The 14,240-nt window shown below is 30.7% G+C and overlaps 1 protein-coding gene across 1 annotated transcript; it reads right to left on the bottom strand.

Annotated features, from left to right (window-relative positions):
• Window positions 1-1,836: 1,836 nt before the first annotated feature.
• Window positions 1,837-2,797, bottom strand: LOC125054900. The gene has a single exon (XM_047657046.1). The coding sequence runs from the start codon at window positions 2,761-2,763 to the stop codon at window positions 1,975-1,977; it is 789 nt and encodes a 262-aa protein (XP_047513002.1). The 5' UTR covers window positions 2,764-2,797; the 3' UTR covers window positions 1,837-1,974.
• Between the last annotated feature and the right edge of the window lie 11,443 nt (window positions 2,798-14,240).

Genomic DNA, 14,240 nt, shown 5'->3' with positions numbered 1-14,240 from the left:
ACGCATAATATGAAAATTCTACTATAAAAAGTACTTTATCAGAATTTAGCTCTTATAAATTTATTACGTAACCATCACTGTATTTTTTTTCGGAGACTTGGCGGGTTGATGTCCATGTCAGAAATATAATAATTGAATATATTATTGCTATGTTTAATATCCGCTTTTAGACTATTCATATAAAAAAGGTGCGTGCATACAAATTATGTAAGTACATAATATCAGAATATCAGAAGTGAAACTTCTTTGGAAAACTAATCTTTAAGCCATGTTCATATTTATACAAATCTAAAACATTAGATTTCCGATAATTAGAGGGAGGGAAAGAGGAAGATATGTTAGGAATTTAATGGATTTAATTGTCATAAAGTTTTTTTATTAAAAAAATGTCGAAAATTAATACAAATTATATATTTCTTTGATAATAAAAACTTGAGATGAAACGGATAGCAGTTTGGCCGGATGCCTATCCGACCGAATACCGGATATCCGTTTCATCTCTAATAAAAACACGTGGCATTTTAATTTATAATCAATTTATAACAAATTTTTATTCAAAATAGTTCATAAGTTTCTTTATAGTATTCAGTGTAAATGTAAATTTAGAACTTTTTGGTTGACGTTTCTAAGTGTACTTGTTTCCATATAAATAAAGTCAGGTATTTTGAGTTTGAGAATTTTATATTAAAATTGTTTATTTATGTTTAAACAGTTACACGTATTTAAAACAATCAATACTTAAACATTTGCTCAATAAAAAAGTTACAAGTTACCTATTACTTAATCTTCATTAATTCGAAAACGAGATAATCCAAGTTAATGAGAGATAGCCGAACTAATGGGTGCATTACACGTGAGCTTAATGTATAAAGATTTTATCTTAACCGTAGCTTAACGGCTCTGTGCACGAATACCGTGATTAGCTTATAATATCTCCTATTACTGACTTGTTACTGACCCACTGTTGTATCCGCATTTCTCTTGCTTTTACTTGTACATGTACATATATTATTCTAGGAGCTTCTTTACATAAACTAGAGCATAATATAATCTATATAAAGCAGCTTATAACGCTCGAAGAGTCAAAAAATCACTCGCATTTGAATCAATACTGGTAAGATTTGAGAAAATGCGGATACAGTTCTTTATGAAATTGAAGTTTTTTTATTAAACTGATATGTACAAACATAATGAAGAACATAAAATGTTTTCCATTTAAATCATGAATCATTTTTATAATTAACTTACACCCAAGTACTTTTATGAATATATATTTTTTTATTCCAATTCCATATAAATGAAAAAAAAACGTTAAATGATAGGCAACGTCAAGCAACGATTAATCATTTGTGCTTAAAAAATACTACAAATCCTTTACATCTCTGTATAATTAATAACTATATTCATGAATTTAGCACTTATTATTTACTGCTATACTGAAATAATAACAAATCCAAGTGTTGAATGGCTTCTTTTAAAGAATATATAGGAAATACGCACATTTCTAAATTGACGTATTTTTATTACGTGCCTATTAAGAAAGTCCCGTACTCGTGATATACTTTTAAACCAATTCCAAAAGGTTTTTTTAGTTCCCTGTAATCGAATCCATGAACATATGTAATTATGTAATTATTAATGAATTATAAAGGTAATATAAATGATCTCGAAATAATGGTCAACGCAACTTTTTCAATCTTTAATAAAGAACTCCAACATACTTAAACATCTTCAATAAATAACAAAAATAAATGCATAACAAATCATTCAAACAAAAAAATTGCATACACAGATACAAAATATATATCGCGATATATATAATAACCCGTTATATTCAGGCAAATAAATCTTATATACTACTTAAATAATAATTAAAGCCAGGTACTCAAACTCTTATATATAAAACACATTCAGTTTATAAATACAATCACTCCACAAGTACACAAGAGAGAAATCGCCTAGAATATAGGTTACTTAAGTAGGCTTTTGCGCGGTGTAGGCTAGACTTTGCGCGTCTAAGGCACGCCCCCAGCCGCTTCCGTGACCCGAACCACTGCCATAACTGGCCGTGTCACCTCCATACCCAGTTGCACCACCGTAATCATGACTTGATGTATGACTTGTAGAATGCTGAGGATGCGCCACGACCTCATAAGTAACATGCTTTTGTTGTGACAGCAGCTTCTTCAATCCAATTATCGCAGACAAGACCAGCGCCAACTTTCCTATCAACAACGCTTTTCCAGCGATTAAAGCGATAGCACCAATCGCTAATGGTAGTAAAGCCATCATTTTCAACACAACGGCTGCAATTAGGGGTCCGAGAATCTTCGCCGCTTTCTTTTTCTTGCCTCTTGATTCCTCTGATAAATCATTGTCGTCAAACGAAGATACCGTGTCTTCCAATGCTCGACCCACACTTGAAACTGTATCTATGACATCGGATCCTTTAACTTCGACACGCAATGAATGTGTTTCAAAGTAGTTTTGTAGTCTGGATACTGGGTCTAAGGCTCTTGGGGCACCAGTGGCTGGTGGTGCATCCGCTGCTCTTACGACGGTCACGCCATCTGTCAAAGCGAACGTTTCCTTTTGTCCTATCATTTTGTCTACGAAAGAGAAGAATTTGTACTTGAGACATGATGTGGATTCCTTTCGGAGGCAGTCACCGATCCCGTCCAGATCATTGTCGGTGTGCCCTGCGTCTTGGGCGGGGAGGGCGGTGCAAACCGCGAATGTGAGTAGAACAACCGTCCTCCACATAGCTAGATTTCTTAGTGACTGTGCGCCGGCGCAATGTATCTGACCTTAAATAGCGTACGCTCTGCACCCCTCGATGTGACCCGATGAAAAAACGGATCAAAATATAATGGACTTTCCTAGTAAAAGTAATGTGCCGTAATGTTGCGTATTTGAAAGCCTGGTCAATAGGGGTCATGAACTTGAAGTATTGTATAATATATTGTTTTTGTTTATGTTGTAAACAATTACTTTCAAGTTTGTTCACACATTAATAATTATAAATAAAGTCGAAAGTGGTGATCGTTAGGAATTCAGTTAATAATAAATAGGTAAGTATATATTCAACAAATTCTCTTTTATTTTTACACTTCACAACAATCAAAGACAGTTGATTTATTATAAATTGTTGTTCATTGTTTTAAAAAATTGTTTTAATTTAATCAAATTTGACTAGAAAATTAATCATATAAATATTAACATCCTACGTTTGCAAGGTAAATATTAGGATAGAAAGTTTGAAAAAGACTTTGTGAATTAGGTTACATTGTCACCTACTTTTATATTTCAGATTTTACTTTAAAAATAACTTTGAAACATACTTCGTAGATTTGCACTCTATAAATAAGCTATACTGTCCAATAAACATACTATACAAAGTGCCAATTTATAAATAATGACTATAAGAAACATCTTTGTTTATTGTGTAATATCTCGTATTAATTCATAAATCAATCGTTCAATCTAAGAGTAAATTTCCGGAAAAAGGCGATTAAAAACGATAACCAAAGCTTTATTAGGCATTTATTCAAAAATATGTTAATATACTAGAACATTAAGTAAGGAAAATCAAATTAAAAGAAATAAAACAATTAAATGTTAAATCCGGTGAGCAACATAATTTCACATTACGTTAAGACCAGTTTCTATCCTATGAAAGTTGGCGACACTTGATTTAGTACTTAGTACTAGACTTTCAAAGATATACACTGACATTCCTTTCTGTCGCTTTAAGTTACGACAAAAAAGCTCTATTGTTGACTTTAATGACTTTCGATATCTAAGGATTAACTTATTGTTTGAACATTTTTGTTTAAGTTACTTTTAAGTGAAGTTTTTCATGCTTTTCCGCCAGTATACTAACCCGCAACAATAATTGTTTAACCGGTACCAAACTTTTCTTTCGGTTTGGATGTAAATGTAACTTAATAATTATTTAGAATATAGGCAAATTATTGAACAAGCTGTTTATATTATAATCATATCATCCAACAAAAAAATGCACCACTAATGCTATTTAAAATAATAACCATAAAAATGTTGTATTTAGTTATTACAACGTGTATTCATAAAATTATACAAGAAAATATGACATCACAATTTACACACATACACATCAATTACCTATAATAATAATAATAATAAGCCTTTTTATTTCGTGTTTTACAATAGTTGGTAGTTGTTATATTAAAGTAACCAAAAATATTGATTTTGTTAGTAGGTTAGCTTAAATTATGTTAGTAATATATATTTATATTATTTATTTAACAGGAACCCCGGTTTGGGTAAAGGCCTCCTCCAAAGATGACCATTGTTGACAAAATAAAAAAACAAACAATATTTAAAAAAATAAAATAATAATTAACCTCAAACCACATTAAGAGCATGATAAACAAAATTACGGTAAGTTGGAAGATTGTTGCAAAATAAATCAATATTTTCATCAATGTTAGTAATGAAGTTGTAAGAGCAAGAGCCTTTTTACTGGACCATTAAACGTAGAAAATACTTTTAGTTCTAGTAGCTCTAACAAACAAAGGAAACAAACTTATTAAAGTTTGCTAAAAGTAACATCAGAATATTCTATCAAGTCTAAATTCTTGCCATGGTACCAATTTTGCTTTGAATTGAATAAAGAATACGACAAGATTGCTGAATGACATCTCTAGTACTCAGTGATATGCTGAGACCCATATTGTGTTAAAATATCATGACACCAAATATTAAAGTAACATTGATTACAATAAGTAAACACTAATAAGCTTCAAAGCCTTCATGGCCTTGTGAATCCTATATTTAATTTTATTAATCAAAAATCAAAATAATTTATTCATATAGGTAACACAATGTACACTTATGAAGGTGAAAAAAGAAATATACTATTAATAATTTTACATTTACTATCAGTTCTCAAATCAAGGGCGTAGAACCGAAGAGAAGAACTGGCAATAAACTCTCCGCCGCTAATAATATAAAATGCAATAATTTGCATAATTTTAGGTGCTTTTTTAGTTTATAATGTTTTTGAAATAAATTTATTTATTAATGACGTCTTTTACTTGATATAAAGTAAAATACTTTAATTATTAATATATTTATTGATGATATATCAGATCCAGGTAAAATTGTATAAATTAGACGTATATAAGTATACGCTTCGACCTCTTGTTATTGGAATTGGAGCAACAAAAAAGAAAATGTCATTAAACCAGTATGGTCTCTATTGACTATTGATTGTAGTATTTGACATATACGTGATCTAACTGAAAATGGCTTCCGTGATCACGAGTCAAACTCTTACTTTTAATGTTTGAATCGAATCCGAATTGTAAGATTATGAAGAGAAATTTAAACTTGATCTGGTTATGATCTATATTTGTGCTATTATCTATACTAATGTTATAAGGAGGAAAGATTTGTATGTATGTATGTTTGTAACGAATTGGCTCAAAAAGTACTAGACCGATTTTTTAAAATTCTTTCTCCATTATCACTGGCTACTTTTATTGGAAGGAAAAATAAGGATCCGTTCTATAACTACAATAATGGTACCCAAGGTGTAAAAATATCCTATAAAAACTCTTTCATCGCATGCGCTTCGAAAACTATTGGATAGAATAAAAAAATGTTCTACAATATTAAAGAACATATCAATATCTAAAATTAAAAAAAAATGTCCACCCGAGCGAAGCCGGTACAGGCCGCTAGTGTAAAATAAGTATAATATGAAAAATACCTCGTAATCTCCCAAGGGTAGCGGTAAGGTGTCAACCGTCTTTGCCCACCAAGCTGAAATAATTATGGTTGCCAGGAATAAAAGCCAGGGCCTGGAAATATAAACCATAATCACTAACCCGTAATCATTATTCTTTAAAAAACATATTATATTAGTTTCAATTGTTAGCTTAGACCAAAAATTGTGACACACTCGTTGAAATTGAAATAATTTTATGAATATAATTTAAATTACTAATGTGTAAGATAAAAACTAAATATGTGGTGTATATAAAACGATATTTTTGTATTTGGGGGAAATAACAAGTGCATCGCGTTATATTTTTGGCCTACTTATCTACTATAAATCCAATATTCACACATTCATATATCACAAGAATCTAGTTCATATCGCAAACAAAGGTGATATAGTCCTACTAACCGAGAATAGTCAATATTAACGCGATGAGAACTTGTACACTTGAATATCGTTTTTATAAATACATTTCTATGGACATAAGTTATTATAATATTTTACTAATAAGTGGTTTTCATTAAATTAAGCTATTACGATAATAAGGCGTTTTGTGGTGCCAAATTACATATAACGGAATATTAATTAACACTTTCTTCCACCAAAGCATTTTAACAAAGTTTTACTACGGACAATTTCGACTTTCTAATTCTGAAACAATTGATATCGATTTAAACGAACAGGCACATCAATCGATCAGGCCTTGGTTCGAATATATTCAATTCGATATATTTGCTTCGTATAACAATAACATTATGTATTTAAAAGAAATTAGAAAACAAAATAATTTTGATTTTTTTTAACAATTTGATTACAATACCAATTTTTATCAAATTAAAGCGGGAACAATTAAAAGCTTAAAGTCGCTTCGAAATAACTCCGAAACAAATTACGTATGGGTATAAATATTACGCGAACACAAATTATATAATGTATTGTCAGCAAACCTGCTCAATGAAAATAGTCGAAGAGGTCAATGGCTTAAGGCAGCTTATACGAGGTTGTTATAAAGTATGTTTGTATTAAAGAAATTCTTCACATCAATAGCTCAGAGGGCCTTCAACCCTTCGTGGGCCTTGGTCTCACATTGCATCCTGTGCCTTTGATTATTATGCCATAGGCATGTAGGCTGAGCCTTTTGTGCCTGACACATGTCTATTTTTGGTTATAAGGTATGCCGGTTTCCTCACTATGTGCATAGTTTTCCGTAAAAAAAAATTATGTAATCTAGTGCACATTCAGGATTTGAACGCACAGCGTTTGGGTTGAGAGCCCCACGTTCTAAACACTAGGCCAACAACTACTATAAATACAAGGACCTAAACATTTAATGAAATATAAAATTTAATTAAAAAAAATATTAAGGTAATATGCATTTGGATAAAACTATAAAAACTTAGGATAGAAGTACAGTACGGCCTTAGATCGTAAAATATTATCTTGGTTCGGTTTACTTTCCGTTTGGCCACATGCTGAGCTGACAAGCTTCTTGAAACTAGGACTAATACATATAATCTGGTTTAAAAAAGATATAAACATCAACAACAACTCTATCTTCCTTTAAATTTCTTCTGTACAAACATTACCTGTCCACATCGTATCCCTAATCTTAATAATACCTACTAACTGACGTGAGACTGATCTTAAATTAAATTATAATGAGTCATGTGCACTTTTTATTATTATTAATTTTTTTTCATGTATCCTTGGTTAGTTAGTTTAGTTTGATGTAATTATCTTTCTATTATACCTTTATCAATTATGTTTAATTCTTATATTATAAAGCAACAAAGTGTGAATAAATAAAATAAATAAACAATTCAATTAATAATTTTTATAATAGAATAGTTATTTAAATCTAACATCATAATATGTGGAATTGACAAATTATTTAAGTGCCTCAAATATTTTTTTTATACTTATGGTCAATGTCCTTTTAAAAATATTACGAAAAAATCCACTATTCTGTCGCTGCTTATATTAGTTAATCTTTAAACTCGGTTTCTATCCATAATATTCGGATCAGTCGGTACAGTCCAAAGTCACGTTGAATCACAATCTCCACATTCTTTTATTAATAATGCCACGTACCTGACATACAGTGAACCCTACCTATATAATCGTTGACCTATGACCGCGGGCGAAAGTAAGCGAAAGTCAAGGGCTCCGTGAGAACACGTCATGTGTCTTTATTTTACGAATAACAGGCCGTTATTACAACACTATTTAAACTATCTAATAAATAATACATCTAAGCTCTTTATATGCCTCTACTTAATTATTATAAATCATATTAAACGCCTGGCATTCGAAATTCACATTTAATATAAATAAAATTGATAAAAGTATGACTATATAATATATCAAAAAGTTTACAGTTGCAGTTTCATTGTTTTCGATGAGACATTTTTTTGGGCGTTTATATTAAGACTGTATCTATCTAAAAAACATAAAAGAAAGTAATGTGTGAATTAAACATTCATAATTGTCAAGGAATACCAAAATATATATAATGAATAACATAAAACTTAATATCTGCCAGGGTTACAGAAAAAGATAATACCTACTTATATTAAAATGTCCACAGTAAAGTTCATTAACCTCTATGTAGATAAATAGGTAAAGCACGCAACTTGAATTATCCAGATCCTAGTTTCGATATCCCGCTTAATATTGAAGTAAGTTTGGAAGTCTATTAATAATTTTAATTGAACATGCAGAAATGTATTAACGTACTTCTTACACAATACAATTACTAAAAATAAACTTAAATCAGCAAATTTTTAATTTTTTAAACCTGCTATTTTCGTTTGCCTAAATTTAACTAACAATTTATGTAGCACTGATTTCTAAACATACTTCGAAAACAATAGAAACACGTTTAATTATAAAGAAATACTACAGAAGAAGATTCTCATGATTACATTAATCATTTTAACCTGTACATTCATTTCTACGTTTGATCTAATAACCTTGATAATTCAGCTTAGGATTTCCATAGTGTAAACTCTATACTCTCTGAACTGTCAATGTCAATGTCAAACAATTCTTCAGGATTTCTGGTGAACACAGATTTCATATAATCAACAATGTGTGTACAAATAATTCATAAATAAATTTAAAAATCGTAATTACAACAACAGAAAGATCTGTAAAGAATAATTAAGACTACTGATTAATATGAAAAACTATATCGACATTATAACCTAATTTCCATATGATATTAATCAACCCAGATACAAGTAATTATAGTACTCTCTACTACAATTGTCAATGAGAAATAGGGAAAATGTGTGAGAATGTCGTTGGAAGCGGTCATTAATAAGCAAATTAACAGTATAAGCCGATATCATCATTTTACATTTTACTCTACCTATTTCTCAAGAATGATTATTGTACTATGTAGTATACGAATATTGTTAATACTTTTTACATAATATGTAAATTAGTTATATAATGATTTTATTCTAAATACAATATAAATAAAATGTCGTAAGGAATAATATAACAGATGGCAGAGTTTCATTTAGTTATGACATTCGATACTTAGGTAATTATTTATTTATTAAAAAAATAATGGGTTGCTCTATAGACGAAAAATATGGCACAGAGCGCCCCACGCTTTTTCACAATAATACCAGTATTTTTTCATTACCATTTTCAGCCTAAATTAGGAATTATTTTTACACTTTTTAGTTTGATGTGCTTTAAAAGCGTGTTTTTTAGTTTTTTTTAACTATTATTTATTTTTTAGTTAAATTTTTTCAATTTTTTTTTCGGATTATTGCATTGTCATCGATCTTTGACAGGTGCGCAAAATTTGAATAAAATCTGTCCGTTTAAAGTGGGTCAAAATCGAGTCCCAAGGAGTCGGTTACATACATACATACATACAGGTGAAGCTAATATAAAGCGTGTAATAAATATTTTTAGTCATTTAATTGTTTTACTAACATTGCACAATTATTATGAAAAATAAAAATTGAAGGCGTTTTCATGGTTATCTCCTTCCATTTAAATTCCATCTACATTTTTAATAATTCAGACGTAAGAAACTTTGAAAGTTACACAAAAAAGAAATAACGATTATTATCTACTATATAAAAAAAATACAAAAGTGTAGTGCGTGACCAGGCCTCCATGAGGTTTACATGAAAGTCAGAAGAAATATGAATTATAAAGTATTTTTTAACGTATGTATCAAAGAGATGAATCTTAATTTGATGTTTACGACAAAGAAACTTTCACTGTTCTTAGATCGTCGGATATTCAATAGAACACCAACTTAGAGTGTTCTCACACAATTTGTGTAGAAACTTAATGGTTACTTCACCACTAGGGCACATTTAATTGAGATAATAAATGCGGCTCTGTGCCTTCGGAGTTCGATTCCCGGCGTAGCAAAAATTATTTCTGATGAAAGGCTACATGCCTTAAACAATCACAATTGAAACAGGCGCAGAAATACATCTGTCCATACTGAAATATATATGTTCAAAAACTAGTTGTTTTAACTCTCGATAATATAATCCCTAACCCCATAATCATAGAAACTGAATCAGTCTAATTGCACTTAAAAAAATTTCTCATTTGTCTCATTCAGTCAAATCGTGTTTATGATCTAAGGAAAAGAAGCGGATTAGCAGAAACGGTGCAGTTCTTGGATATGTAAAATTATTACATTAGTATGAATAAGGAAGTGCAGTAGACTCTCGATAATTGAAAATGTTTTCGGTCCCTTGAAGAATACTCGATAAATTGAATAAAATCAATGATAATTGGTCCCTTCGGTAATTTGAAGTTGAAAAAGTATTATCTTGCTCGCCAACATGCGATAATTTGAAATCCGGTCTTCCCTACTCTCTATAATTTGAAGCGTATATACGTACGTACGGTATACTAACCGATACCGAATTGATGAGTATGGTCTCTCTAGACGAGGATGATGAGAAAGAAGATGAAGAAGAAGAACCGCCAACTCCGGTCACATTGAGTGAGGCAAGAAAATGTCTTACTACTTATCGATTACTTTGCAGCTCTCACCCCTATCGAAAATTCTTTGGACAATGATAAACTGAAGTCACTCATTCAAAAAAAGATTACAGACTTCTTTTCGAAATATAAATTTGTGAATAATTGTGATTACATAATAAGAATATAGAAATAATAAGTAACAAATTTTAATCAAATTCTTATTTCTTTCAGTCGCCCCTCCCCCTCGTGGTTATTCAAACACTTGTTATTTTGAACTCTTGATAATTTGAATTTTTATTTTATCTCTGGTCCCTTGAGTTTCAAATTATCGAAAGTCGACATTGTTTTAGTTTAAAGATTGAAGAAAAAAAAAATTGGTTGTTTGTAAAGTAGGTTTACGATCGAGATGTTTACGTGGTAACGTCTTATTGGTGATATAAGTTTTTGGGAAGTAAGGAATTAATGAAGTTATACCTGCGATCGCGCTCGTGAGGTTTTGGTGTGACACAAGTTTCTGAACATGTCACCCGACTAAAACGATTTTAAAGACGTTATCACGTCAAAAATAATTACAGTTTTTACAGTATTAAACAATAATTAAAATAGTGATGGATGTAAGCAACTATAGACCTATTGCTATATTCTCAATGCCGGCAAAGGTTTTTGAGTCAGCAATGCAGCGTAGTGTATCCTCACAAGTAGCGGCACAATTGCGTGATGAACAACACAGTTTTCGACTAGGACGAAGCACAACTACGACTCTGTTGGACTTTATGACGTATTTGATGCCTATAGTGGATGTTGGGGGTGATTTAATTTACCTGCACATATAACAAGCGTTTGACACAATGGGCATTGACATTCTTAGGCAGCGGAGGTCGGCTGAACACCAAAACTGCTGGTTGCAATTTGGGCCATCAATGAAAATAAGTATAAGTTGATGATGGGGTACAAACGACGGCGGCTACAACGAGCTGAAAGTACGTTAAGAATTTAAGAATAACGCGTTTGCGATTCACTTAGTAAAATTGTTACACAGCAAAGACAGCAATTCGGTAGTACTTTGCTTTGGCTATGTGTCTGAAGGGTACGTCAGTAGGGACATCGTTCGCTGTTGCTACATGTGTTAGTCAATTAATTAAACAGGTTTACGGATCTTTTATTGTTAGTTGGATGAACTGACAAAAGTTCTACTATTTCTTTTTTCTAATTAACTATTTTTTATTCATTTTGTAAATATTTATTAGAATTTTTTTCCTAGTTAATTTCTTATGTTTGTTCCATTGGATTTGTTTTGATGTATTCTTGATGATTTAGGGCCTACTAGGACAATATTTTGTACATTTTCTATAACAAAAATAAACTTTGATATTTAAAAGAGTGACGGAGAGTTTATTGCCTGTTCTTCTCGTCCGTTCTACTCCCTTGATTTGAGAATTAGTAGTAAATGTAAATTGAGAAGCAATAATTTTTTGTTTTTTTATTTTTTTTGTAGCATTTTCCTGATGTTATTTTTCATGTTATACAGAAGTACACATATATGTAGGAATCATCATAAGAAATATAACTGTAAATGTAGTGCATATTGTATTAACTTGCTACCGAAGGCAGTTTTCTAACATAGCAAAACCGGATCAGGCACGAGTCACAATATGTTACGTACAGACAGGCAAAAAAGAATTACATTTTTGACTGTGTAGTTGTGTGTTAAAGAAACTTAAGTAAAACTAAATAATTAATTCTAGTATACAGAAAATAATTTAGTAAGATCAGTGACATTTAAAAAAACATTATATTCGCTTCCATCTAAATTCTAGAAAAATCTATTTGGTTAGTAACTAATAATTATATTTATCAGTTACCTTGAAATCAATATAACGAAATGATTCCACAAACTATTTAGAACCAAAAACTTGAACGAGGATTCCCGACTCATCTTTAAAACTCAAAGTAAAGAAAACATGTAAAATCAAATACAGTTTGAGCAATTGTCTTTAGTTAAACGGAAGACGAAACAAAATATAAATATAGACAATGCGTTCTTTTGTTTTTGGCAGTTTCTTTGTCAAGCTAAAAGCGCGGAAAACGCGCTAATCAAATTTGACATAACAGAAAAAAGTTATTTTGTATTTTTATTCCTTATATATGTGTATAGAAGCATTTACCTCTCTCTTTTATAAAGGCATTCTTTATCGGCATTCTGACGTATTATTTTTTCTTAAAAGCAAATCCTTCGAACTAAAAATAATATCAATAAATTGCTATTAATGGACAAGCACAAAATGCGCAGATTGAACTTTATTTCTTAAAACTAAAAATGACTTTTACTTTTTTTTTGCTGATGCTATTTGTTGACATTGGCTATTTAAATGGAGTAGAAACCGCAATGATTGCTGTTGCGATTTGTATAAAAACTGCAATGTACTACTATTTTGACAATTTACTACAGCAAAATAAAAAAACCTGATATTAAAATAAAATGCTTTGTTATGATGAGAAAATAGATTTACAACCTAAAAACAAACACCAATTCATTGTCAAATGTCAATTATCATATTTCAATCTCAGCTATAGCGAGCGTAGCTCACTTTTGGGTGAATGCCATTTGTATTCACACTTCATACATGTGTAATTTTCTTAGCCTCAATAAGCACTGTTTGCAGTAGATGGCAGTGATGTAGAGTTAAAAAAGGAGTTTTAACAATGTACTCTGTAGTTTTAACTGCCATGGCGTATTCAGTCATTAATTTCCCTGCCCTTGGTTAACCTTAAATTTCCAAGTTTTCTTGCCAACTTACCGTTTCACAAATTTCCTATAATTTTTCAAAGCTTGGCTTGATTTCTGGTCTTAGGAAATTCTCTTTTACGTTATACTTTTGTATTTTTACATTGGACCACGTTTTTGCCTTGATTTGGTCTTTGTTAAAAATTTACTTAAGAAAAAAGTTATTGTGTATCTGGCAGTTTCGTAAGTATACTCATAAATATACTTATCAGATTGTTACATACATATTTGAATTCTCATTTTTTATTTAGTATATCGCTTGCCCCCGGGAAACAAAGTCTTTCCTTACTTCGCTGGCTAACACTACACAATTATTTTTGATATTTGATATTCTATTTTCATTAAGTAGAAGAATATTTAAAGAAGAAATCATTATGACAAGCCTTTACAACTTTTTTTTTAATTTTGCCATCTTCATTGACATGTTTATTTAATTTATGTTTAATGTCTTAGTGTAACAACCTTTTCAATAATCTCTGATTATTTTAGTGTTCACACTAAATAAATAAAGATTATCAAAATGGTCGATGGTAATTTCAAATTATATGCATATGGGCGTTTTAGTAGTAAATTAGCTAGCACAACAACTTCTAGACAGCGCTAGTCCGCTACAATCCCGAGTGTCGACTCTATATCCTATAATATTATAATGTACTCTATGGTTAATGCTATCGGCGCAGTAAGCGCGCCTTTGTTAGTGAATAAGTGAAAGAA

This window comes from Pieris napi, chromosome 12, assembly GCF_905475465.1.
Source record: "Pieris napi chromosome 12, ilPieNapi1.2, whole genome shotgun sequence".
NCBI lineage: Eukaryota > Metazoa > Arthropoda > Insecta > Lepidoptera > Pieridae > Pieris > Pieris napi.
The sequence above is the reverse complement of the archived record's forward strand: the minus strand, read 5'-3'. Positions and strand labels throughout refer to the sequence as shown.

Bases quoted from the DNA above. Each gene is read 5' to 3' on its own strand.
- LOC125054900 (XM_047657046.1), bottom strand. From the start codon at position 2,763: ATGTGGAGGACGGTTGTTCTACTCACATTCGCGGTTTGCACCGCCCTC.